Genomic DNA, 27,936 nt, shown 5'->3' with positions numbered 1-27,936 from the left:
TTTTCCCACACATTCATTTTCGTAGTGCTTTAGCATATATCCTTTGCAGCTGGCTGGTAGCACTGAAAATAGGATCATAGAATGGTTTGGGTTAGAAGGGACCTGCACTTCCCTGCTTAGCTCATCTTTTTACAGGGTCTCTTCTTGTTATGTTCTCAGCTCTTCTATCTCATAATTAAATCCCTCTAGAGCACACACAGATTTGTTCCTACCCCTTGCCAGAAGCTATACCTGACTGAAGAAATGCCAAGTGGTTTGCACTAACCCATTTAAAGAAGCTTCTTTTTGGGATTTTTTTAAATAGGGCTGAACATGACCACCTGAGACTCTTAGTGAGAAGCACCTGGGCCACAGGGGCAAATGAGGACCACAGCACTCACAGATGAAGGATAAAGGACAGGAAGTTTGAGAAAGGGAAAGCATGGAGAAGACTCTTGAACATTGAGAGGTCAATTAAGGAACCTTGAGAGGTTGACAATGTCCCTTGTAAGTTTTATAACAGTGTAAATGATTCATTCATCAATCTCCACTGGTCACATAATGAAGAGCTAGACTGCTAAATGACCTCAACTTTGCCTTGGGCTCTTAACTCCAAGCTAGTTACTGCCTGGCCGCCAAAGTCCTAACTATTAAATGAGTCATTAATGCTTAAAGAGGAGAAACATTCCCTGTCTACCACAGAGAGGAATCTGTGCCGGGGTACAGCTCCCAGATGTTTTGTTAGTCCCTCAAAACAGCACTAGCATACAAGGGAGACTAACCCAAACGTACAGGTTGCAAAGAAAAGGGAGAAAAGAAACATGAGAGCACTCTGGATGTCCCAGCACCTTCTTCATCCATGGGCATTTGACTTCTGGAGAACTTAATTCAGGAGACAGCTGCCATCAACTCCCCCTGCAGAGCCTCCTGCTTTGGTAGGACCAAGCACATGTCCATGCAGCTTAGGCAGGCCAATTAAAACAACCTGAAGCAGACAAACAGGCCAAATTTTCAGTCACCCACTCTATTTGTATCTAACTTTACCAATTATATCAGCTCCTCCTACTAAGAAATAAAGCAATTTCTGCTTGTAGAAAATGCTACAGCTCAACACAACTACCACTGAAGTGGACAAGTGGTTTATGCTTTAATTTGTGCAAAAATAATCAATTTAAGCCCCGTAAGAAACAAAGGTTTAATTAACCAGATTAATATCTTAAGATGTAAAATGGTCGATAACAATAGTGAAATTAAACATTTAGAAAGGAACTACTACACATGCATTAATGAATACCTCAAAACACATTAGTAAAGTCGTGCCAGCATGAAAAAATACCCCTAAACACTTTGTGGAGTGTCTTTCTCTTAGCCAGCTCCCTTGTGGACACTAACAGGGAATTTGGTGTAATAGGGAATTCAGTCCCTCCTACTCCGACAGCAGAATTTAGCCTAAATACCAGCTTCTGTCTGGGGAGTTTTCTGATGACTGTGCCCATACTCAGTAGGCAGCCAACTTCTTCCAACCTCTTTGAGATAACAGGCAAAGTTTGATTATTTCAATTTCTATGACTAATATTGCATTTTCATGAGTGCTGCTGTGTTATTCCCGACCATCACAAAGGCTAAAGACAACTAGTTACTACTGCAGGGGCATCACAGTTATTCAGTTCAGAGTCTGTGCCACACTTTCACACTGCCAAAGTACCCTAGTGGGGTTTCACTAGTCCCTGAGACCCCCTCCTGGCTTTCTGAGTCCCTGTTCAGGTTTCCTTGACTGCCAGCATCCACAGGCCATTCTTTTTACTCAGAAACAAGCAAGAAAATAAGGACTCCTTCCATTTAGCCTCATAAATACCCATGCACACACTCAAAGAGATCAGGCTGCTAGCTCGGCTATGAGACTAGAGGTGATTTTCAAGCCCAACCACATCTCCCTGCCTTTTATCTGCACAGCTCCACTTGTCTGAACTAACTGGAGTTTCATTTTTATCACCAACCAGCTGTGAACTAATCACAAGGACTTCTAACTAGTCCTGCTCCCTTTCCAAGCATATGGAGCCAATTAAGTCAAACTGCAGCTGATTTTAATCAATCTTCCTTGAAGCAGCCAAACTTGAAGAATCTTTCCTCCTTCAGCTCAAAGAGTAGAGGAGAGCAGGAAAAGCAGGAGAGTAGTATTTGCATAAGGAACACTTCACATCCGCTTCGCTGCCTGCAAACACAGGGCTTCTAGCAGTAAGAAATGCTAATTGAACACTCCTCATGAGTCTTTCCTCCCACTTTATCTAAAAAGCACTGATTTGATCAGTCTCTTGTTCCTGCCACCGAGCTGCACTTTTCCACCAGCAGCTCTGGAAGATGGGACACATCCTTTCAGATAACTAACCAAACCAAACCCTTCACTGGAGTCTCAGCAAGTCTGCCCACCCTAGGCCAGGCACTAACAGTGTTTTTGCTTCATGGAAAGAAAGAAGGAGAGAGGAGAGAAGATAAAATTGTCTGCTAAAAACACTCCTTTTACATATTATTTGAATCCCCCTCCTGAACCACAGTTCAAACCCTGTGCAATGGGGAAGGCACCCTCAGCAGGGTGTCATTTCTCCACAGTTCCAACATTTCTTGTGTTTTTATAATCTGAGGTTTTTATTAGCTGTAAAGACCTGACCAGTGAGTAATATCCATGCTAAGATCTTTATACCAGTGAAGGAAAATCAATGCAGCCTGCAGCTAGGTGTCAAGAGCCAAGAGGTTTATGGAAGAAGGGGTGTGTGGATGTGGAAAGAGCCTTAAGCCATAACTCAAGCTGTCCCTACACAAGCAATGGATACAAAGAGATGTCAGATGTCATACACACTGCTGTGGATAGCTATCACGATCTTGGTTTATTTATCTGCTAATACTCAGCTCAAGAAGTGTGAATTACACACATAACACCAAAGTACCTTCCCACCTGCTCGCTTGCACTGTGGCCAGTCCATCAGGGTCCTGTAGTTCACAAAGCACACTAGCAATAGCAGCAGAAACAAGCAACATATATGTACCAATACCCGGATACAAAAGGATGAGAGAAGAGGCAAATTTGAAACTTGACTCCTTTCCACACATCAACACAGTCAAACACTGAGGTTTAATCACCAAATACTGGCTGTATTTCCTTCAGTTTCATTCACCACACTCAGCTTTGTGAACTCCACAGGCTTCAGTCCAGTGTAAAGCAGTCGAAGCTTCACTTCTACAACCTGCCTCTTCCTCTTCCAAATTCACTTTAATGCATCCCTTCTACGTATCTTTCACGTGGTAGATACAATTCCAGAAAGCCAGAGGTTTTATTTTCAAATAGAAGGAACTGCAGATATAGATTTGTCAGAAATCACCCTCATCCTGCCTTGTTTAATGTCACCCCTTACTTTTTGTTACATCTGTATTTGATTTGATGCCATGCTTTCCCCAGGTTTGTAATTCCAATCACCTTTCTGTTCAGAAGAATTTTCTTGCTTTCTGTATGTAAGCTTTGCCTGGCTTTTTCTTCCCTTGGTGATAAAGTGACATTATTTTAACCCATCACTTCCCAGTGATTTCTTTCAGAGATGGGAATAAGTAACATGTCAAACTAGCAACATTTCAGTGACCTTATCTGAGTGTACAATAATATTTTCAGTGTATTTGCTCTGCACTGATAGAAGACGTGGATTTCTATGCTTGTCCTTAATTTAGTGTGCTCCCGCTGTAAAGAACCTTCTTCCAAAGTAGTTAGAAAAGTCATTCTAAGCTTGGCTTGTCATGATATTTGATTCTCAAGGTCAATAAAAAATAGCTGATGTTTTTGTCTCTGAGGAGTTCTGAAATCTTGACCATTCCAGCGGGTACACACTGATCAATACTTACATTTTAGTGTTGAGCTTATGTATTCCTTTATTTACACTTCCCTTTCTACTCCTCTTTTGGAGAAGCTGTTTGTGGCATCCAGTCTCAACAGACACAAGTGAAGTGAAAAGCTAAGGAAAGGGGGAGCTACCTCCTGTTAAATAAAGAATGAAAGCCACGTCCTCAGCTTTGGCAAAGTAGATGTAAGGGCATGGTTACCTTAATTCAGCTCCCTAACCAGCCTTTTAGGAGATTGGAAGATTTCTCTTTCCTAGACCTGCTAAGCCAAATGATCACTTTTCTTCTCTTTTTTCACACCTACATGTTATCTCCTCTTTCCCATATAATTTTCTCTCTGCTCTATCTGCAGATACTCTGTCCACAAAGCCCTGACCTGCACAGTACCACATTTAAACAGTGAGCACCATTAGTGAGATAGGTCATGGGGATCCTGTGAGAAGCCTTCCAAGCCTCGTTGGTGACCAGTACAACTGTTATTGTACCGTAGCTTTAATACAGAATGAAGGTCCCATCTTGTTTCTATCACCACATTACTGTTCTATACAGTGCAAGCTCCGCTATCCAGATGGTAGCTGATGATGGTCTCCTCTACCAGAAGACAGACAATTTGCAAGACGTCTCTGAAGACTTCAGACCTTTCCTCTATTGAATGTGCAATTTGAAAAGCTTGGGTGTTTTGGCATCTCAGAAGCAGCACCAACAAAGCAGAGCATCTCGAGACAGCACAAACAAAATACAGAATTCCTCTGGTCAGGCCTTCTGGGAAAGCCAGCAGCCATGGTAAGACAACATAGGCAAATTAAACGTGACCTTAGTGAATTGTAATGTGCTCTGAAGCCACAGCTGCTGTTATGTTTATTGGAGACCTAAGCATCCAAACACCAGCCCAAATCTTTCCTGCTCATCCGATGACTGAAACCCAATTAAAGGAGCTGGGTGACAGGTTTCACACTAAGCGTGGCTCAGCAATGATGCTCAGCAGCTCTTAGCTCTCTGCTTTATCAAAGCTGTCACTTCCCCTGGCTCTAGGAATTGGTAATAAAAAAAAAGGGAAAAAAGATTTGATTCGCCTCTAATAGGTGTCAAGATAAAATCAATGCTCTGTCTGCAATGTGGGGAGTTTCAGACCTGCAGGTTTTCCACCATGAAGCAATTTACACAAAAATGGGGGGAAAAAAATAAAGGGAGAAAGAAAGCAAAATTAAGAGAATGAAACGCTACAATGCCAAATTTTTCAGCATATCAGAGAGAACAGAAGGGAGAGATAACACTGTTCATAGCAGGATGGGCTTTGATTAAACAAAAGGCTCAGGTTCTTGTTTGCTCTAGTACCTTTCAAACAAGAAACACTATAAAAGCTTGAAACAACTCCCATGTCCCTGCTGTGCACAGGGGAGCTGTTCCCTGAATGTGAGCAAGCTGAACAGACAGTCCACTCTCAATTTGCCCCCTTCAAGGAGGGTGAGACTTCACAGATCTATTCAGAGTGAAAAGCTGAAGACCTGTAGCCATATAAGACAGCACTACCTCTGGAACAGGTAAAACACCCATAGTGGCACAGCAAAAGAAACACACCCTTTTGTCCTTCTGACTCCACACCTTCTGCTCTTTATGCCTGTGGTCTGGAGATGTACCACATTATCCTCTTAACAGCACTGATGCTTCCTGGCTTGGAAAACTGCTAAATAATGAGGCCACAGACTGATGGTCACTGTCTTTATCACTGATAGCAGCACTGGAGTCTTCAGTATGAAAGGATCTTGAATTTCCATATCAGCTCCATGCTTTTAAGCAAAGTCTACACTCCTGCTTTGGCACAAATGAATTTGCACACAGACAACTTACAGTAGTGGAGTTACTTAGAATGGAAGTTTTTAAGGCTCTAAGAAGAGAAAGAAGAGGTTCTGGGCAAGGGCATTAAAAAAAATAACTGCACTTATGTGACTGACATCAAAATACTCCAAAACCATGGTCAGAGATAGAGGTGTGTTGCTGCAGTTTGCATAGGCTTCTAGTGCCTTGCCCAGACTGAGGGAAGTGCAGTGGTGTGCTGCGAGCATTCTGGTGTATTTGTTAGAACAGCTACAGTGAATGGACCATGTCAGGCTCTCCAGCTGCTCTGGACCTCCACATTTCCTACCTGCATAGTTAGCTTCTCCAGTTTCATTTCCAGAGATCTGTTCTGCTCTTCCAGCTTGCTGCGTTCAGCTTCCAGCTCCTCAATTTTCTGCCTGGAGAAGAAGGGAAAGTTAATGACACTGTGTCCCTGCACAATCCCACCATAAATCATCAAGCAAAGCACGAAATCACAAGCAATATCAGATTATTATCTAGTACCACAAGGCTACACGACCGAGGCAGTTAAAACATATGACTAAAAGATACAAGTCTGTATGATGAAAATATAATTTGTAAAAGTATATTAAAAATATACAGCTTGAATATAAAGCAAATCCAACTGGGATAATTCCTGAACCACAGACTGAGTCTAGACCATCACGTTTAATAACTACCAACAGCTAAAATCTCCATGAGTGCATCAAATCTCTTTTTGATCTGATTTATACTCTTGGCCTTCACAACGCTCCCTAGCAGTAAGTTCCACAATTAAATTATGTGCTGTATGAAAATTTAGTTCATTTTGGTTTATACCTCACATGTGACTATTTCACCAAGTGCCTCTTAGTTCTGCTACAAAAGGTACCGTGCTCCCCTCTCCATACCATTTTAGAGGCCTCCTCTGTTATTTCCTGAAGGATCTCAATTTAGTCTTTCCTCACATCAAGGATTTTCGGTATTTCTCCTCACCTTTATTGCCCTTCCTTGTTCTTCTTCAGGTTTTACCGAGACTTTTTGCTATGAGAAAAGCTAGAGCTCCAAACAGCACTCAGATGCATTCCGTGGTATAATGAAGCTTTCTGTTTTGTCCTTGTCTCCTTTGCTAATAATGCCTGGGTATTCTATTTGTCTTTTTAACTACAGAGCACTTACCTGGTATTTTTAGAAAACTGTTCACAATAAAGGAAGATCTCCTTCTTGAGTAATAACAGCTCATTTGGAGCCCAGTACGGAGGGAGGAAAAGTAAAGATATTTTCTCCTATGTGTATGGGTTTTGCAATCACTGACGTACAACTTCATTTCCCATCTCGAGTCCAATCATAAAGTTCTTCTGAAGCCCTGTGCAGTTTGATGAGCTGAATAATTTCATATTATCTCAAATTCTGTCAGCTCACTACTCACAAATTCCAATTTGTGTTGGACAAGTTCCCAATAAAAACCATCTCAGCAACAGTGGGAACCCCTCCCTATTGTGGCAACAACATTTCTTCTTTGATTTTCTATCTTTTAAGTTTCATAGAATCATAGAATAGTTAGGGCTGGAAAGGACCTTAAGATCATCAAGTTCCAACCCCCCTGCCATGGGCAGGGACACCTCGCTCTAAACCATATCACCCAAGACCTTGTCCAACCTGGCCTTGAACACTGCCAGGGACGGAGCATTCACAACCTCCCTGGGCAACCCATTCCAGTGCCTCACCACCCTAACAGGAAAGAATTTCCTCCTTATATCCAACCTAAACTTCCCCTGTTTAAGTTTGTACCACATAAGCAAATTAATGGAAGAAAAATGCATGAAGCTTCATAGAATAAAAAGACATCATATTATCTCTGGCTCAGGAAATCCTAGAGACAAGGCACTAGAAGCTAGGAGAGCCTTCTGGCAAAGCAGTTTTGCTTTATTCACACGGGCATCACCCACCAGCCATCCCTGCAGAGAGTACACTGGACAACCAGCTCTCAGTGGTTGCTATACTCCTATTAATCCAACAAAGAACTTTCATTCATATTCCACAGAGTAAAGTTTCTTTCTGACCTTTGGCTCAATGCTTTTTGAAAGGTCAAATATATCCTATCAACCATATCAGCCTTGGCCAAAGGATTGTTGATTCTCTATCACTTATTTGGTGGGAGATACTATTATAGAACATTCAGTGCAACATTTCTCTTTGCGTTTAAGTACAGGGTACTTAACGCTGCTTCACATGTTAACTGTGCAACTAATGCAGACTAACACTGATTTTTGCACTGAATTTTATTGGATTCCTTTTCCAGAATACCATTTAAAGATTTATCATCTTGTTTGATAATACTGACTTGTAAACGATCTAAATTAAGCTGAAAATCCCAGCACCCATCTGCCACTATCCCAGCATCCCACACCAGAAATTTTGGGTCCAACAAAGAGGTTATCTCTCCTCTTCAATGGGCAAAAGTTCTAAACTTTTCCATAGAAGCTGGTTGATCCGCAACCCATTCAGCACGGAAATGTCTCCTTTAGAAACAGGCAGCTTGAATTGCTTAAATGATTCGTAAGCCCGACCCCTACTGGTAATTTTCATATATTAGAAAGCATCAGCTTTTTTTTTACTCTTGGAAGCCTCTAAAATGCCAAGGAGCAGCTTTTATCATTGTCCAAGACATTAAAAAGACCATCAATTATTTCCAGAAGAGACACACAAAGCTAGTGGGGATGGAGGATGCTGGAAAAGCCAGAGACTGAAAAGGTCGGAAGAAATGGAAATTCAGACCGAAATGAATGCTTTTAACAGCGTGTTTCTAAATGCATTGCAGAACAGGACACAAGAAGAACAACAATTTTTCTCTGAGAAACAATAGTGCAGCAGCTACCGAAAGGTCAGAGCCAGACACAGGACTCTCATTAGGACTTTCTTCATACTTCACATGCTGAATTTTAATGTAGAACAAATTCCTCCCCATCCAACCTCCCAAGTAAGTCGTGATGTCACCAATATCTGCCTGCAGAACTCCTCTGCATGTGGAGGTTTAAGCTCAAACCTCTTCAGATACCTTTTGAAAGTCATTCATAACAGTCTCCAGAAGACACTTCACAAAGATCTGAGTGAGCTGTAACAAGGGTGGGTTTAAGTCATTATACTGTTGTGCTGTTTTGCCTGCTATTTTAAGATGTAATAATTGGTATCCTCCTTTCCAGAGGCTGTGTGCCAGGGAAAGGCAGCCCACCGAGGCACAGCGAGTGCCTTTCCACACTGCCTTGGCTCTGCTCACCTTCAGAGACACAACTTGCTGCTTGCTTCATGCTGAAGACCAGGACCAGTGCTGTAGCCTCTTAGTACCAGAGAGGTTCTTGGGACTGACTAGTGCCTTCACTACTTCTCCCTCTTCTATTTTAAAAACTGTTAAGTGTCCTGGATCTCCAGTGGGAAAGCATTAAGAACCATTAGCAAACAGTTTGTGCTATTCCAGCTTTGCTTTCCAGCCCTGGGGAACTCTTCCCAATGGCAAAGAGAGGGAAGCAAGGGAAATCCTATCTATATATAAACACAGCAAAGCATTTGCAGCTGGTGGTTAAGATACAGTAGTCAAATACTGAAAAATATTTACTTGCTTGGCACTTGAATCTTTTCATTTACATAAATTCAGGTACAAAGCCAACTGTGCACTGCTTTGGATGCAACAGCATCCACGAAGGCAGCTGCAGTCTGCACGCACCTCATGCTCTCTCTGTCCAGGGACATTCACACATGTGTGATGCTATTTTATCACCAATTTGCATGCCTCAACTTGTGACACATGGGAATAGCTTTCAGGTAGGGAGAACAATCCCAGATAAATGCATGTGAGAACCACAAAGAGCTACGGGAACTACAGAAACCACAAACTACAGAAACATCTGGTTACAGATATAAGGAAGAAATTCTTTACTATGAGGGTGCTGAAGCACTGGCACAGGCTGCCCAGAGAAGCTGTGACTGCCCCATCCCTGGCAGTGTTCAAGGCCAGGTTGGACACAGAGGCTTGGAGCAAGCTGCTCTAGTGGAAGGTGTCCTTGCCCGTGGCAGGGGTTGGAACTGGATGAGCTTTAAGGTCCCTTCCAACCCAACACAATCAATGATTCTATGATCTACCGGCTTAACGTTTGGTCCAGAATGGATGCTGGTGCCCATTTTAAAAGCAGCCTTGCAGCACAAGGCAGGAAGAAACTTTCTGAAATACTGACACTGTTCTTAAGGTTTATGATACATGGAAATGTACTTTGGATTAATTCCTGGAAAATTTACCAGCTTCTCCATACAGGGGTTGGAAAACATGGAAATATTTAAACTCCAGCAAAGATCTCTGCATTTCTAGAAGACTCTTCCTACATCAGACACAGACAGCTTAATCCGGAGTTGAAGGCCCCGCAGGCACAACACAAATTCAAGCCACCTCCATGGCCTTGCACAAGACCTAACCTAGTGCAAGCACACAGATTCACTGCTGTTTGCCCAAACTTGTGGATCTTCCTGCTTTAAAAACTGAGCTCTATATTGCCTCCACTGGATGTGTCACTGTCCCACATCAGAAGAAGGAATGAAAGAAAACAACCCTACAGCCTCAGGTCTCCTGAAATGACACTTGGGAGAATCAGGAGACATCACACTGTGTGTGTTTAGTCTATCTAAAAAGCATTTAGATGGTGAGCAAGGGCTGCCAGACAGAAAAGCTGCTCCTACTTTAGAAAGGAAGAAGGGTTTCAACAGCATCTAGGCACTATCCCAAAAACTCTCTCAGTCCAGAGCTATTCAGTGCAGTTAACCAATGACAATTCCCTGCCATGACTTCCTTTTATTACCTTTTATTGGTTTTTAATGTTCTCAGATGTGTGTTCTGTGGTCTCCTGGAGAGCAGTGTGGATATCACCCATGAGGACATGTGTCACAGAGGAACCATCTGCAAAGAGGACAGGGCCATGTGGAAAAAGCTATTGGTGAACAGGAAACTAGTGAATGGAGCAGAAAATGTATGTGTTGGGAAGACGTTATTAAGGGATCCAGATGGCATTGAGATGGTGTTAGGAGCAGAGCAGACAGGATTCCAGCAAGTGTGACTAATGGGCATTGGCAAGGGCATGAATTTCTTCTGAATTACTGTAACTCTCCCCAGTCACTAAATCCACAGAAAACATTTAGGATTTACTGGGGTTGCAGTTTGACAGCAGGAAGAAGAAGTTCAGATTTGTTCCAGCTGAAAAGGTCCTTCAGCTCGTGCCACTTAAGTCTTGAATGAAGATCTTTTTAAATATATTACTTTTATTTATAGGTTCTGGAATAGGAGTTACTGCACAGTTATCACCTTCCCTCTAAAAGGTGCTAATGCCTAAACGCTCTCTGCTTTGCTATACCCCCCAGTGCATGAACTCAACAGTTCAACCACTTTTTCTCTTCGTAAGATCTGCAGAATATAAACAAATCTGATTTCAGAGGGAGCAGCAAGAAGTGTGAGAAATGACAGCATTAGCACCAGCTTTTATTGTCTCTTCAGAAACGATGATGCTGGGGAGAGAGTTTCACATTTAAAGCTATAAAAGGGCTGACGAAAGAGCACTTTGTTCTCAAGAGAAGGAGGAAAAACTGATAAAGTCTTTCAAGTCTCTTGCTGAAAATTTACTTTCCATACTAAAGAAAAATGAGACAAAAGATGTGTTTTTAAAAGCTCTCATTCACTCACAGGAGGTGAATACAGATTCAAAGGATTAATATGGATTTTTCTCCACCTTTATGTCTCTCCTGCTTTTGTTTTCAGAAGTAAGCTTCTAACCCAAGGGGTGTATGTGGAAATGCCTGGAGGCTCCCAGACCATTCCTGCTCTACTGAATCCCCTCGCTGGCTTCTGCTGGTTTTCCTCTCTTTTTCATATTCCTTCATGACAGCAGCTAACTGGAGAGGCTGGGCTCAGTCCAGAACAGCAGTAGCATCATACTGTAAGTTAATGGGATTTTGAAGACCACAATAAGCTACAGAAATGGAAATAACTCCCTCATAAGCTGTGGCATTTCTTTTCCCACTTTCCAATTTGAAAGTTACATTCTTCCCTGCCTTCTGACAGAATTAATTGCTGGCAGTGGTCTCTAGAAGGAAGAAGTAATAGTAGAGCTTGTGTTGCTCATTCCTCCTTAGCCGCTATGTAAAATTGAGTAAACCAGTCCCATTGAGGCCCACAAAGACACAGCAGGCCAAGCACAACAGACCTAATCCCTTCCCATACTAATCTTTATTCTCCTCCAAACCCCTTCTGTTCTTTCATCACAGCTTTCCAATTCACCTCTGCTATACAGACAGGACACATCCAGCTGAGCCCCGAGGAGTCTTCTGGTATGGACCACAGCACATTATTCCTGAAGCCCAAAAGCCTTGGGAAAGGTAGTGATTGATCTTGTGCTCCTTTGAGAAAGAGCTGCCTCTGTAAAGAAATAACTTGGCCCTGTTTTTTTGCCCAACACACAGAAAATGCCAGAAAACACACAGTAAGACCCAGCCATACCCTCTGACTGCTTCTGTCCAGAAGCATAAGAAAAAAGTCTTTACGCAGTTGATTCTGCAAAGCTGAACTGAATTCCTGAGAGTCTAAAATGACACCTGAAGCAGTAATAGTAGCAAACAGTAAAGCAAAAGGAGCAGGGACTGGTTTACCATTTCTCCAGCAGAAAGAACACTTTGCACCAAGTCATTTACTGTTAGAGCTCAGCAATGAAAAGGGTGCTTAAAACCAAAGAAATCCATGCTTTTGGAACAGCTCTGTAGCTAAATGACTAGCATCAGGGCCTGGACAAATAGTTAAATCAGCTGTAACAAAAGAAAGTGGTTCAGTAAACAGTGAGAGAAAAACCAGCCTGGAATTAGATCCTGGGACTGTGGCCCCTGTACATCCACATTCAGCACCATCCTCAAGAGCATGGTACTGAAATGAGGGAGAGAAGAAAAGACAAAATATCACCATGAAACAACTGCAGCAGCTTAGCCTCTTTGCTGAAAGAGCTTTCAGTGCACAGCTCATCACTGGAATGTAGCTGTGCACCATCAATGGCTTTTTGTGTGAAAGGTTTGACACGATTTCATGAAAGGAGGAGATTAGTAATCAAAGAAATTCTTTGTAAACGAAGAGAGAAAAACATTATCTAAGGGAGTTCAGGGCTACCTTTGAGCAGAACCAAACACCACAATCCCGTAACAAGGAGATACTTGGGAGCTCTGCTTCCGCAGGCCCAGGAAACACATTTTCATTCAGGGCAAAGCCAAACATCTCTATCCCCACTGTCAAGAGACTTCCACAATGCAGAGTGGTCCTGGACTATGTGGCAATCCAGCTGTTTTCCCCTCCACACGCTGTCCCTGGAGCTGCTCAGTTAATAGATGGCAAGTGCTGTTCAGTGGAGATAAACACCAAATAATGAGTCTTGGAGGTGAAAATAAAAGAGACTAAACACCTCCTACATGAAAGGGTGCTGCAGCTCAGACCAACCCAGGGAGGGAGGGAGAGACGGACGAGGTACAGGAGAAATACTCTGAAAACCTTCAGCTCCCAGGAGACAGCAAACAGGATGCTTGCTTTACTGATATGGAGACACAGCATTAATCAGAAGTGACGGGTTTAATGTGCTGAGGAGGTGCTGAATGCTTCTGCAGCAGTATAAACATCAGGTTTCAGAGGGTCTAGTGTGCCTTAGCAAACAAAAGGCCTGAATGAGCACAGGTTAAACAAATATGCCCAAAAGCAGATGGAGACAGGTTTATCTCCCTGAAAATACATAGCATACTATCCTTTACCAGATATCAAACAGATGATGGAATAAAAAAGGGAGATGTATGCCTTGGGTCTCCACACCTATTCAACCACCTTGAAGAAAACTACAGGAGTCCTGAAGATGAGGTGTACAATCCTAAAAGGTACTGGAATAGCTTAGCTGAACATGTGCTATTATCAAACACCTCCCCTCTGCTATAGAACTGGGCTTTCCAAGCCATAAAACAAGCTCCAGAGGCAAAGCACAGGAGCAAAGTCATAACGTACAGGCCAGTAACTTCTGCCTTCTGTAAGATTCTGCTTGCTGCAAACTCTTGCTTTCAGTCCTATGAGGCAGTAAAGCTTCATAGTGATGGAACTGAAAACACAACAGAATTAAGAAGTGAAACTCCAGCCAAAGTCTTACATCAGCTGAGAATAAAAACCTCAGCTTGTCAAGATCTGATTTGCTCAACTTAAATAAAAGGAACTTTATTAAACATTCAGAATCAGATGAACTTTTCTGTGCTCAGTATTTATTGTGTCACCTGCTTTGGAATGGAAGCTGCAACAGCTTTAATAAATACATGTGAAGGTTGTCTAGCTTCACTGTAGCTTTTGTAAATGCTCATGTATCCTCTGCTGAAATGCTGTTTTGTAACTTCTCTTTCACTGAATCACAACAGGTATCCCTCTGCCAGCTACAGCAATGCACAAGGGGAAACATCCCTCTTTTATCTCCAGTGCTACATGCACATCAGTATTACAAAAGCTGGATTCTGAATCTCTTCACACAAATGCCAACGGATCCTGTATTTACAGTCAAGATTTGGTCAAAATAAGAAACAAACAGCAATGCTGTTTCCACACGAAAGAAAGTCAACAGTGGGAATAGTGATGCAGGAGCCAGCCTTACGAATTAACTGAGACCAGGAGACCCCAAACACTGAAAGAAAAGAGCCTGCAGCCTCCCAGAAGATAGAAAAGCTTATAAAGTATCTAAATGCAGGAGAGATCAGGGGCTGAGGCTTTCTGTTAATGCTTCCTGGATTTCTCATGTCCATAAAAGCTGTCGGGAAAGTAAAAAGTGTGCTTGGGGAAAACACATCCTACTTGAGAGATGCAAGGACAGTATGTTCTGACTGTGACATGTAGCACCTGGTGTTTTACCATGACATGGAAATAACCAAAGCAAGCAGTGAAACTATGCCTGGGGGCATTTCCTTTCTCATTAGCTAAACTGAAAACCACCGAATCTTCTGAGTCTTCCCTTTGCTTTGCCTACCTTAGTGTGTCAATCTCCTCCTTGGTAATGATGGTACTTTGCTCTGCTGTGCACTCTTGAGACTTCAGGACTTTCATCTCCACCTCCAGCTGCAGAAGAGAGAAGGCATTAAGTCCTCCAGGAGTAATAAGGAGCACACACAAACAGCAAGGGGAGCAGGGGAACATGTTCTGCACAGATCAGGCCCTTCCCAGAATGCAGATGTGAAGCACTGTCCTCCATGTGCTGAATGTCAAGACCTCACTTAACCTTGCTTCCTTGCCCTTTTGCCTTTCCCAACATCTTTTCCAACGTAGATTAGGTACAGAAGCTGTTTCTAAGCAAAGCTCCTGCTTCTCTTTCAGATATTTCCCTCACCTGTCCCCCATGGATAATGGGATGCAGAGAATTATCTGTAGGGTATTAGGAGCTTGCTGCTACCTGAGATTCAGTATTGACAGTTCAACCTCATTTAGTTTCAGTTCCTCCCCAGAAAAATGAACCACAGGATTATGCTGTCTTGTCCAAGACAAGTTTGAGACATGTACACTGAATCCAAAAGGCCGGAGAATATTTCCAGCACTTTCCAATATACACTTCTAGCTCCAGTCACTCAGGCAGCTCGTGTGGAGCAAACAACTAAGAATACTTCCTGCCTCTGGCCTTGTTTGGGAAGGAACTTGTAAGAAAGTACTTCAAAACTGTGCAGGCATGAAAACTTCTTACCCAGACTCTCCCATTCCTAGGCTCCCTGACTTATGGGAATCTGTATCCTTAAGCCAGCTATCAAGTTCTGGTGTCCTCAACATAAAAAGGACATGGAACTGTTGGAACAAGTCCAGAGGAGGCCACGAGGATGCTCAGGGGACTGGAGCACCTCCCATATGAAGACAGGCTGAGAAAGTTGGGGCTGTTCAACCTGGAGAAGAGAAGGCTGCGTGGAGACCTCATAGCAGCCTTCCAGTATCTGAAGGGGGCCTATAGGGATGCTGGGGATGGACTCTTCATTAGGGACTGTAGTGATAGGACAAGGGGTAACGGGTTAAAACTTAAAGAGGGGAAGTTTAGATTGGATATAAGGAAGAAGTTAGTTCCTGTTAGAGTGGTGAGGCACTGGAATGGGTTGCCCAGGGAAGTTGTGAATGCTCCATCCCTGGCCGTGTTCAAGGCCAGGTTGGACGAGGCCTTGGGTAATATGGTTTAGAGAGAGGTGTCCCTGCCCATGGCAGGGGGGCTGGAAATTGATGATCTTAAGGTCCTTTCCAACCCTAGCTATTCTATGATTCTGTGATTCTATAGATTGATAAACTACATATTTTGTTTGTTTCTAAACCCTCAGAAAATGATTTATTAGGAAGCGTAAGCAGAGATGAACCACCCAGAGGATACTCAAACTTCTGTTCCAGCACCTTCTCCCAGCTTAGACCTCCCTCACACTCATCCTTGACATTCTGGATTTCCTTTTGCCATCTGTCTTCTAGCACCTGGCAACTAATTCCCCTTATAAATCCATTGACAGAAACAGTATTTTTCACTCAGGAGGAAAGCAATAAGCAATTACAGATGCAAAACTTGTGACCACAGAGAGCTCAGTGCTCAGCATCAGGGAAATAATCCATTAATACACCATTCCCTTCCATAGCACGGATTAGAGCTGGAGAGCAAAATCACATTGCAATGGCAGATTTCTTGCAGAGACAGAAAGCTGGCAGAAACTGCCCAGTTTTACATGGAAAAGGAGCATACTGACACGTGCAGTCATACTGCTCAGCCAGAACTGAGATTTTGACATACTGCCTCTTTGCCCTTCCACGCTTACCAGAACAGACAGGCAGAGCATGGCAGCACTGTTAGCAGGAAAGGGCAGGAAAGATATGGTTGGATTAATCTCCTTCCCCTTTCTGATCCTTCAGGGACAGAGCAGGAGAGGACAGAAAAGAGGCTTTAGCCAAATTTCCCCCTGGTACCCTGAAGCCCTGCTCCTCCTTTCTGTCAAAAGGCATCCAGGAAGCAAAAATAAGCAAAGTCCCCACCTGCACCATCAGGCTGTACAAATGTTAATGTATATTAGCTGCCTGATAAGATTATCACAGCCAGAAATGCTTCCCTCAATTTTCTGATTACCGAGCTTATCTCTCCCAGCTCAGCCCATCACAGATGGCTGGGGATAAAGCAAGCAGGCTAGATAATTCCAGGAATGTAAACAAAAGGTACCGGGACCAGGAGCAGGCTTCAATTCCAACCTGCTTCTAGCAGGAAAACACTCATTCTATCTCCTGTTTGCCGTGCCTGCTGAAGTCTGGATGTGTTTGCTATTAAGAGTTTTGTGCTGCTTTTCTGGACCGCATGTGGACAGCATCTGAAGATGGAAGGGCTGGTAAGTGTGTTATTTATCACTGGCTAAGCGGGCTCAGCCTTGAGCCCAAGTGCCACCTGCTCACCGGCACAAGGAGATAAATCACAGCCACCTTCACAGGGGAAAAGGGGATACAGAGGGGATGGGGGAGTAATCTGGTGGTGTGATTTGGGGTCTCTGTGATGGCAGCATAGAGAGTTAAACATGGAGTGTGCAACGGGAAAAGGAGATAGGACAGGGAATGAATGCCTGCTCCGGTGAATGCTGCCGTGACAAAACATCAGCACAGGTCTTGTCTGATATCCAGCGGTGACAAATCAGTGCCAGGTATGCTCAGTGCTGCTGTGATGAGATTCTGCTGGGTTTCTACGAATGAGCTGTTGAAGGAGAATGAGGAGGGAAGGGCACAGGGACTGGAAGGGTATTTTATGGTACTTCTATGTCTTCCCAGGTTTCAAGCAGCAAAACTACCTGGACTGAAATCTGATGTGCCTGAGGTGAGAAGGGGGAGGAGAGCACAGCGAGACCTTTACAGATGAAACTGGCTCCAGCAGTTACATGCTGACATGGACCTGATTCCCAGAACGAGGATTAAAACTACAGGATTAAAACTATTGAAGAGTCTAAAGTTCAGACCAAGGCATCACTTTGGGCCAGAGCAAATTATTGCCATAAAAACCTCACTGCTTATGGAAAATAAAATAGCAAGCAAAACTGTTAAGCTATTAAGTATTCCATTAATATGCTGTTTCCTTTAACTGTTAAAGAGTTTCAGTGAGTGAAACATCCCTCATTGACAATCTCAGAGAAGGTACTAAAAACCTTTTTCATGTCTCTTCCAGGGCAAAAAGGAAGTTTCTTAAGATATGATGGAGCTGCATGTTGTTGGGATCCAATTATGCTTTTCCAAAGTGCAGGCACAGCGCAGGCAAACAGGTCTTTCATGAAACAAGAACTAAAAGAAGAGCAAAAAAGAGCGAGAAATAAGGAACCCATTGATAAAACCTTTTTCTTCTTTCCAGTTTCACCTGCAGAACAGGATCTCACCAGCCTTTGGTTGGACCTGGCACACTCATACCAGCATAATGCTGGCATGAGACACTGCCACTGCTGGCTCCTCCAGGTGCTCCTCCACTCAGTTCTGTGTATGTGGTCAAGGCAGAAAGCAGAGAAAAGAAGCAGCAGAACTGAAGGAAGAAAATAAGCAACAGGAAGGCAGGAAGAGGGGAAAAACAAACCCATGTTCTTTCTACATCACTTTCAGCACTATGCGGAAGCATAAGAGGTGAGGGGGTCCCAAAACATTCTCTTTGACACAGCCTCTTGGGCAGCCCTGGGGACCGGGTGATAAACATCAAACAACCCACTGAAGTCCCAAAGTCTTCCTGTCCCTTCCTGTCCACTTGCCCTCAGGAAGGGATAAGGAGAGGGAAAACCAAGCTCCTCTTGCTGTTTTCGCTGCCTAATTCCCATCACATCTCTTTTCCTCAATTAATTTCCAGTCCTAGTCTCTCTGGTTCACCAGATGCCACTTTCACCAGGCTCCTTCTGCTTTTCAGACTAACTCAATATTGCTGTCTAAATTCTTCCAATTTCTCTCAAGAATTTGATATAACTGGTTGAGTTAAGCTTTCATCACTTTGAATACCTTAAACCAGAATCCCGAGTGAGGAAAAGGGCTGCTCAAATTACAGCTCACTGCTGTATTCCCCCATTGAGTACCAAACAACCAAGGTCAAGCTGGGCTCCTTTTGCTCTCTTTTATGTTTTTAACTTTTTTAACGAGTATTGAGGGCAGAAAGGGAGCATTGTCCCAAAATAATGACATCTCTTATCCTGAAAACTGCACAAGTTTTCAGACCTAAGGAGCAGGAGCCTTAAGGAGACTTAATAGCACACAGGATCAGACCCCCAGCAATAACCCCACTGTACAGAACGTTTCAGCAACTTGAAAAGAAACCAAGCCACTAATTTTAATACTGGTTTTAAGTTATCCAAGGCTTTTCTGACAATAGAAAAGGGAGAATAATGAGTAATGTCAGAGCCCATGACTTGGGAATAAAACACATAGGCAGGTACTTAACATGTTGACTATGTGATGTTTTCAGAATATAATGGAGCCTCTTGCTCTCGACCTAAAATGATCCTGTTTATCTCAATCCTTTTCTACTCTCTTTCAGCTCATAAACATGAATTTCAGTCCAGCTTCATTGCTCTCCGTAGAAGTGATCAGGACACATCCAGTATATAGAGCAAGTTTAGAATGTCCATTTCCACAAATACTCAAGTGCCTCAAAAGCTGAAATGCAAATGCTTTTTTCCAAAAGTCATCGTTATTTACCAGCCAAGAAAGCGAGGAAGGAAGAACATGGATGGATTTTCATCTAGGGTTTTATTAAATGAAATATCCTTCTTCTTTCAGCCTTATTTTTAAACCTGCCTGGACAGGATTGCGAGATGGTGGTTCTCCTCCAAGTGTTAATGACATAGCAAACACCCACAGCAGTGGAAGAAATATGTTCCTTGCTGGTTCTCTCTTCTGGAGGAATTATTTAAAGATATATGAGATGACAGGAGAAACATAAAATTATGGATTCATCTCCTGACAGCTCGAAGAAACAGAACTTTACTTTAGAGAGCTGATTTTCTTGGTCTATTTCTAGCATTTGTCATTTATGACCCATATATGTCCCCTCCAAAACAAGCCTCTGCAATGCCACAGACTTGGTGTTCCTCACGCTTGATTCCAGCAGGCTTCAGCACCGAGGAAGACAAACCATTCCAAAGCATCCTACTGCCCACAGCCCATCTTCAGAATGAGACTTACCACAGGTCTTGAACTTCTACCTCAACTCAGTCCCACTTGAAAACTACATTTATGAACTTCTGAACATTATCACATCCTGCCCAAAACCATGACCACATCCTTGTTCAGGTGCCTCATTTTGGGTAGGAAAGGACTCAAAATCTCAAGCATTTCACAGGATTTGCATGTTGAAAAGAAAGGGGCTGGTTTATTCGCCCACATCATGTACACACATTTCACAGAACACATGCTGGAGACATAGAGTTATTATTTGAATAATGAGTGCATTTTAGTGAGGGGCTGATACAGCAATCTTACCCTGATGAAGTGTGTCTGCACGTCATTCAGCATTCTTGGAACTGTGAAAAGCAGGAAATGCTGAATCCATTATAAATGTCTAAAGGTTTATTTAACAATGGGCTGATGCAACATCCTTTGAAAGGCCTTCCTCGGCAAAAGAGCTGATTTTAAAAGGCAGAGATAAATAGGAACTGAATTGCATGAAGCCCACATGGAAAGGTGAATTGAGAGGTTGTGTTTGACTACAAGTCTCAACACAATTCCAGAAGCTATTTAAATACATAAATATTTAAATGGTGAAAACCAAGCAGACTTGGAAAGGAAGAGTGTGCACTAAAATAGACAAGAACAGAGAAACAGGACCCTGAGTATGACCCATATGCTGACGTTTGAAAACCGGCAAACTACAGCTCCCCAGGAGCTTGGATACACCAGCCCTACCAGTGATGCTACTCACGCTTCTATCCAAAGGATGTGGCAGTGACTAAGGATCTTATTGGCCTCTCTTCCCACACGGCACCATGGCAAGCCTGGTGACCTCCTGTTATCTATAAGCTTATAAATCTGGTGTCAGAACAGAAATCAAACACACACGAACACCAGTGAGTTTAATCTGGGTGTCCAGCAATACAAGAGTGTAAGACACCGTGCTGAGTACTGCCACAGATCATTCTGCTCAGCACAAGCAGTATCTCCTCCTCAAGATGCCCAGTGTCCTGGGTTCAGCAGCAGCAGTCATTTTTCTCCCTCTTAGTAGCTGGTGCAGCGCTGTGGTTTTGACTTTCAGCCTGGGAACAGCGCTGATAACACCGATGGTTTTAGTTGCTGCTCAGTAATGTTTACTCTGACCAAGGACTTTCTGAGTCTCATGCTGTGCCAGGGAGGAGGGGAAGCTGGGAGGAAGCAGAGACAGGACAACTGACACAACTAGCCAAAGAGGTATTCCATACCACAGCACATCATGCCCACTATATAAACTGGGGGCAGTCACCCAGAAGGGCTGGAGCATGTATCGGTCAGGCTGGGTATCGGTCGGCGGGTGGTGAGCGGTTGTATTCTCTTCCCTTGTTACTTCCCTTATCATTATTATTACTGGTGCTAGCAGTAGTGATTTGTGTTATACCTTAGTTACTGGACTGCTTTTATCTCAACCCATGGGAGTTACATTCTTTCCATTCTCCTCCCCATCCCTTCGGGGTGCAGGGTAGGAAGGGGGGGAGTGAGCGAGTGACTACGTGGCTCTGAATTACTGACTGGACTTACACCATGACACCCAACCCCATGAGATTCTGAAGGGCTGTTCCCCTAAAACATCTGCAGTGAAGCACACAGGGAGAGATCTAAACCTCAACAGATTTTGTAGTGAACTTCACTCTTCTTCAAAGAAATAGGACAATACTTGCAAAATAAAATACTACTTGCATTCAGAAACAGGTTAAGCAGATCAGGATTAGTTGGTACATTTCCTTGAGAAAATGAATCCTTGATGCCATTGTGAATCAAAAGCAATAAAGCCAAAGAAAATCAGATATTCAATAAAAAAAGAGGTTTAGAACTATCTATTTCCCACTTGGTTACCTTTAAAGACATGGCCTAGCTGGATCAGAGTTGCCAATCTAACAAACTTGGTGTGCTTTTATCACTGAGAAGACAAGGCTAGAAACAACCTTCCAGCAAACAGCTTCCTAAAAATGTACTCATGCATATATATATATATATATATATTCTTGTAGATACAGGCAAACTGGGAAACGGACATAGGCTGACTTCTGCTTCTCTCAATACAGTCTGGCCTGTGGCTTTCCTCCTCCTGTTGCAGTAAAAAGAGAGCAATTTTTCAAGTTTATACTGAATGTCATTCTATTTCATTTCCAAACACAATCTCGCAGATAGAAGGTTCGCTTTGCACTGCTTCCAATCTCTAAAGTTAATATACAAATTTATATTCCTTTTTCCCCCCTCGCTCTCCTAAATGAAGAGGCGTAATTACCAGGAACGCTCGCTACAAACGCATCCAGTGCCAAGGGAGAAGGAGCTGTCACCGCTGGACAGCTGCAGCAGCCACCCTTCTCTCCCTCCTGTTCCCAGGGGATCCTGCTTAGGAGGCAGTTTCTATCTTTCCTATTAGCAGAGGTAGCTCACACACAGGAGCAGGCATCAACCCCTCCCTTTACAAGCAGGACAATCATAAGGAATAGAATTACAAAACTCACTTCAGCCTGTCAAGGAGCCATCGGTACTCGCAAGGATGATTCCTCCTAAATTCCCCTTTTGCCTCTCCCTGGCTCTGCTGCCCCCTTGGGTGGTGGCTGTCATTAAGGCTTCCTTAATAACAGCAGAGAAACTCAGATCTAAAAATTCAGTGCCAGTCTCATCCCTCTCCCCATCTCCAGCACCCTCTCAAAAGGAAGATTGATTATTATAATCAGACTTCGCTCTGACACAGCATTTGCATTTTCAAAGCACAGCATAGTCATTAACTAATTCATCTCCCCCAGGGAGCCCTGACGAGCTTTCACCTCTCTCCCCTCTGCTTCCCAATCTGCAGGCAGCCCACAGCTTTCCGTCAAATACCTCCCCTCTACATTGTGCTGCACAAGTGAAACTCCAGACAAGCTCAGTGAGCCAAATCCAGCCCTGCTGCAAAGGAGCACAGCTCTGCTTTTAGAAGATGAAGAACTGAACACACAGACACCCTATTTAAACTGGTTATCTAAGGTTTCCTTATGTAAACCACAATGGTATAGGGTATTGGAGGGAAAAGGCTCTGTCCTGCAAAGGAGGGCCAATGAGAAGGGGGTCCCAAAATTATCATGTTCCCATGTCATAGAATCCTAGACTGGTTTGGGTTGGAAGGGACCTTAAAGCTCATCCAGTTCCAACCCCCTGCCATGGGCAGGGACACCTTCCACTAGACCAGACTGCTCCAAGCCCCTGTGTCCAACCTGGCCTTGAGCACTGCCAGGGATAGGGCAGCCACAGCTTCTCTGGGCACCCTGTGCCAGCGCCTCAGCACCCTCACAGTGAAGATTTTCTTCCTAATGGCTGACCTATATCTCCCCTCTGTCAGTTTAAAGACAATGCCCCTTGTAAAAAGCCCCTCTCCAGGTTTCTTTTAGGCCCCCTTTAGATACTGGAAGATTGTTATAAGGTCTTCCCTGAGCTTTCTCTTCTCCAGGCTGAACAAGCCCAGCTCTCTCAAGCCTGAGCTGCATGCCCAGATGCCAGCAGGTGAAGGATGCATCCATGTCACACCCTCCAAACCCCAGCCTCCTCCTGCACAGCCCTTCCAACAAGCTCTCCTCCAAACACCTACAACACCCCTCTGCCCCAGGACTCTGCCTCCTGCCCCTCCTTAAGTCTCTTCTCACAACCCAAAGCTGCCAGATGCCGACGGTCCCCACTCATCCACCTCCCTTTGGTCATCTCCACATCCCAGTCCAGCAGAACTGCTGACCTCCGCACCCACAGGTGCTCCCATGCAACAGCAGGTTATTGTTGATGAGCAATAGTATCTAACTGGAGGTAACTACCCTGCACTCAGATGACCCATTTCAAATAACTCCTGTCTGGAATACTCCAGAGAAAAAGAGAAAATCAGGAAAAGAGTTCTTTACTGTTACCTTGCAGCAATGCCCTAAGAACCAAGACCTCATATCCAAACTGGAGGTGCAAAGGGCGTGCAAACCCCTGCAGCCTTGCCCAGCCTGAATGTTCCTGTAATCCTTCAGGGGAACACTTGGGGACCTTTTACACAAGTGGTATATACAACATCATATACTAGCTCTGGAAGGATCCTCTCCTTCTGTTTGAAGTTTAGATGCTCTGCTTATGCTACAGCAGGTCTGAAGGGAACTGCCATGGACACCAGCACAGACCTCATGTCAACAGTAACATGCAATGCCAATCAGTCATCACATGGTACCAAAGTAGGATAGCTCTGACAGTTCTGTCTTCCTGAGCTTTGTTCCCCAATTTATGCTGCATTTATTTCTTTCCAGTATTCTGGGATGGGTGCAAGATGTGACAGTTTGTCACATCTTGCATTGTCCAGCACTGCTGGACAATTCAGCAGGATGGAAGCTGGCTCACAGCTCAAGATGAGCAAAACTGGAAAGTTCATGGGGAAGAAGACCAGTAAGACCCACCAAGAGAGGAAAACTGGAGATGTTAATTTAAACCCTGAGTTTATTCATATATAATTACATATTCCAACTCTTACTCCCAGGGGAAGGAGCAAACAAGGAATCTTTTCCTCTCAGCCTGTCCTGTCCGCGCTTTCAGGTGCCACTGTGAGATCTCACCACCACTGCGTGCCAGCAAAACTTGACACTTCCATACACAAACCCCTTCTCTCCGCTCTAACAGCTCATTCTGAAGAAGGATCACCTAATTTCTATGTTCATTCAGCTCAGAGCTTCTGTGCTGTTATCAGCCTCGCTCCACCACCTTCACCAGCATGTAGATGACTGTTTCCTTTAATTACTGCCAAAAGCTCCTCCCACCAGGGAGAGCAAAACAGCTGCTGTCCACGGAGAGAAGAAACTCTGGAGTAATTAAGCCTTACACAGCAGACACCTCCTACCCATTACTCCTGGTCAGAACAGCAAAACACAGTTAACAGTCTCCTTAGGGAACCTGTCATGGTGCTGGACTGAGTGTGCTGCAACCCTGTCCAGTGTGGTCATGGTACTGATGCAATGGAAGTACCTCCTCTCAAGAGCATCACACAGGTCACTTCTTTCATGCAGCAGCAGGAATGTTTGCTAGAAGCATGTCTTCTGGCAGCTGTAATTCATAGGCACAGCAACAAATAAATCTGCAAAGATGCCGTATTTCCTCTGTACAAAGTCTGAATACAGTTTGTTGCCTGAAAATATACCCTGGAGGAGTTTCCAGAGTGTTCAATCAGCAATTGGTAGCTTGAAATCCCACCTCTTGCTCCCACCCCATCAGTTCTCTTGTTGAAAAATCATCACATACTAAACAGCCACAGAAGAACCTATGCATTTACTGACCACCTAGGAAGATAAAAGGTGAAAGGAAAGAGGAATCTAACATCCATTTTTGTTCCTTTGTCTCCTAACATAAAAACAGTGGAATCAATCTTTGCTTAATACTGTAAAGACAGCAAAGGAGACTTGAAAATTGAACTTAATCCTCTTGCTTCAACTCACATGGAACAACCCACAGCCTGTACGTCAACATGCTTTTAAGCGCAGCTCTCATTCCCACTGCATCTCCAGCCCAATTTTACATTTCACTACAGCTGGAGCACTGTTTTCTGGACACAGAGAGGGAGGGTGAGCAGGGGCCACCACAGCTGATACTCAGAGTGGTTTCTGAACCCACAGAGATGGGAAATACAAGGATGAGGCAAGAGATGCAGCTATGGGAAAACAGCAGCTCTCTCAACAGAGCCTCCAGCTGCCTTCAAGGAAGCAGCTGATGCTTGAAGGAGTCTGGTTCCTCAAACCCTTACCCAAAGAACAAACTAAGGAGCAGATTTAATGTTTTCTATCTAAATGACCCATTCTGAGTCCCTCCTGCAACAAGAAGCAATAGGCTTTTAATGCATTAGAAGTGGGAAATCTCTCTGCTTGTGCCAAAAAGCAAAGGTTACAGGGCCCTGCCAAGACAGCTCTGCCCATTTTAGCCTCTGAGGATTATTCCCTGCGGTTCCCTTCAAGTTGCCAGCAAACAATCATAGCACAAAAAGCAATTTCCTCTCAAATACTGTGTGTTCAGCTCTGGTGCCAAAGCAGGAATGTGGCATTCTAACCTTTGGTGAACATGTTCTTGCTGCCACCAATAATAAACTCCGAGGTGCAGCTCGGAGGGGAAGGAAGGTGTAATAGATGTGTGGTGGGTGACATTAGCACAGAACACAGCCTCAACAGGACAGGGCCTGGCAGGAGCTCAGTTTTATACAGCCAGTCTTTAGAGGTTAATGAAATATTCATAAATAAGTCAAAATTCTCCTGACAAGCCAGCTCCTGTAGTACAACAAAGAGTTGTCAGCCTCAATTAAGCGATTCCAAAGAGGTAGGGCACGGCCATTCATTATTTACTAAGAGGTCACAGGAAGAATTCTGCTCTATGATCCTCCTCTCTCCGTGGATAAATTAGGTTTCATAGCTCCTGCTGCAGGACTCTGCTGCCCTGACAGAGCAGCTCAGAGAGACCCCAACCTACCACCACCACTGCTACCTGCACCCAGCACCGATCAGCCGAACACAAAACCCACTGGGAGCAAGCTCTTCTAAGGGCACCGAGGCACAAAAAGATTGAAAGCAGAAGATAGAACACAGGAGGCTGATTAGGCTCTCAGTGCAAGGACTGAGTCTTACAATCTCATGGTTTTTAAAGCCTTTATCTCCCTTTCTGTACTCACAAAGCCAGCCCTGGGCAAGAAGCAAAGTATCCAGCAATCTTTGATCCACCAGCACATCCACTGAACATGCCCTCAATGCCCCGTAGATGTAGAGGTAGAGCTCTTCACATGCTCCCTCTTGCCCAGAAAAAGCTGCGCCTACAGAATTGTGTTTCTCAGATCAGATCTCTCAGGATGCTCCCCTTCTGATGCCGCTACAACTCCTCAGGTCTGTGAAAGCAGGAGGAAACTGGTCTCCATCCTTGTCACAAGCAAATTGGAAATTAATGATTGCTTTGTCCCATCCTAACATGACAGTTCAGCAGACCAAGTCTTCTTTTCCCTTTCTGGACACGCACTGGAAGCACATGTTCCTTCTACAGCTTCTGCTTAGGCAAGGCAGAAAAAAGGAACAGAAGTTAAGGAATCCTAAGGGTATCCTGGACCTCTCATCTGATTTATCCCTATCTTTCAAAGTGCTGAACATAACAGAGAGCACCCTCCAGGAAATTTTAGCTCAATTAAAACAAAACCACAACAGTTACAAGCCCATAAACTTCTCACAGACTCTGTAAACACAAATTAGTCTAGAAAAGCACAGTACTTGCATGTGTATTAGTTATGCCTTTGTATCTCAAGGCTGTGCCTACTGTAATAAGGCCTCTGATAATTTTCCCATCCCATACATTTTACTTAACCAAGTAACTCAGTGTAACTCAGATGTTACAGTGACAACAGCAGCACTGACAACAAGACCTCTCTTAGTGCAGCACAGCAGCATCCTTTGCACAGGAAAATGATTCACCTTTCTCCTCCTCTTCACAACTGAAGAGACAAAATCCCTACCTCTTCTCCCTCCCCAGTCCTTGCTTCAGTTATAATCCTGCAATGCAAAGGTGAGAGCATATTACCAGTTTGCAGCCTGTTTCCAAGTTGAATAGCCAAGAAAGAAGCCACTGTTTGTCAGTACAGTTTGGGTTTTATGGCCGCACCTATAGCATGGAGGGCGCTCCAAATGATGGGCTCAGAGTCAGGTCCTTGTCCATGCATTGCATCTGAGCTGGAATAGCTGTTTGTGTTTGGGTCAGACTGTTTTCCCACAGGGATCCCAAAGGCAGGAGCAGCAGTAAGGCAGCAGTTCAGGATGCTCCATTCCTTCCCTCTCAGAATCCTAACCCCATGTCAGCTCTTACCACCCCCGATGAGAAAATGAAACCAGTTCTGTTGAAACCAAACGGTGCTGCTGAGTTCCATAAAACTTTCATGTTAATGGATCCACCAGCAGGTTCATTTGTGTAATGGGACTTTTAAACAGACCGTTTATTTCTTTTTAATTTGAAGGGAATGTACTGTTTGATCCCATGTGCCTGGCTCGATTTTTAAAACAGAG

The 27,936-nt window shown here is 43.9% G+C and overlaps 1 protein-coding gene across 7 annotated transcripts in view; it reads right to left on the bottom strand.

The window, feature by feature from the left end:
- MAD1L1 (mitotic arrest deficient 1 like 1) overlaps window positions 1–27,936 on the bottom strand; it is a 372,249-nt gene that overhangs the window by 154,035 nt on the left and 190,278 nt on the right. For all 7 annotated transcript variants that reach the window (XR_009726062.1, XM_061357021.1, XM_061357019.1 and 4 more), the window contains 2 exons: window positions 14,733–14,821; window positions 6,005–6,095 (listed from right to left, as the gene is read on the bottom strand). Coding sequence is in view for 6 of the 7 variants with exons in the window: in XM_061357021.1 (XP_061213005.1) it covers window positions 6,005–6,095; window positions 14,733–14,821 (180 nt within the window). In the remaining variant the exon portion in view is untranslated. The remainder of the gene's footprint in view (window positions 1–6,004; window positions 6,096–14,732; window positions 14,822–27,936) is intronic.

The sequence above is a fragment of the Neopsephotus bourkii genome, unplaced genomic scaffold (genome assembly GCF_033783945.1).
Source record: "Neopsephotus bourkii isolate Nb327-2 ecotype Australia unplaced genomic scaffold, CSIRO-AGI_Nbou_v1 NB_882, whole genome shotgun sequence".
NCBI lineage: Eukaryota > Metazoa > Chordata > Aves > Psittaciformes > Psittacidae > Neopsephotus > Neopsephotus bourkii.
This window is presented reverse-complemented; position numbering and strand designations above follow the sequence as displayed.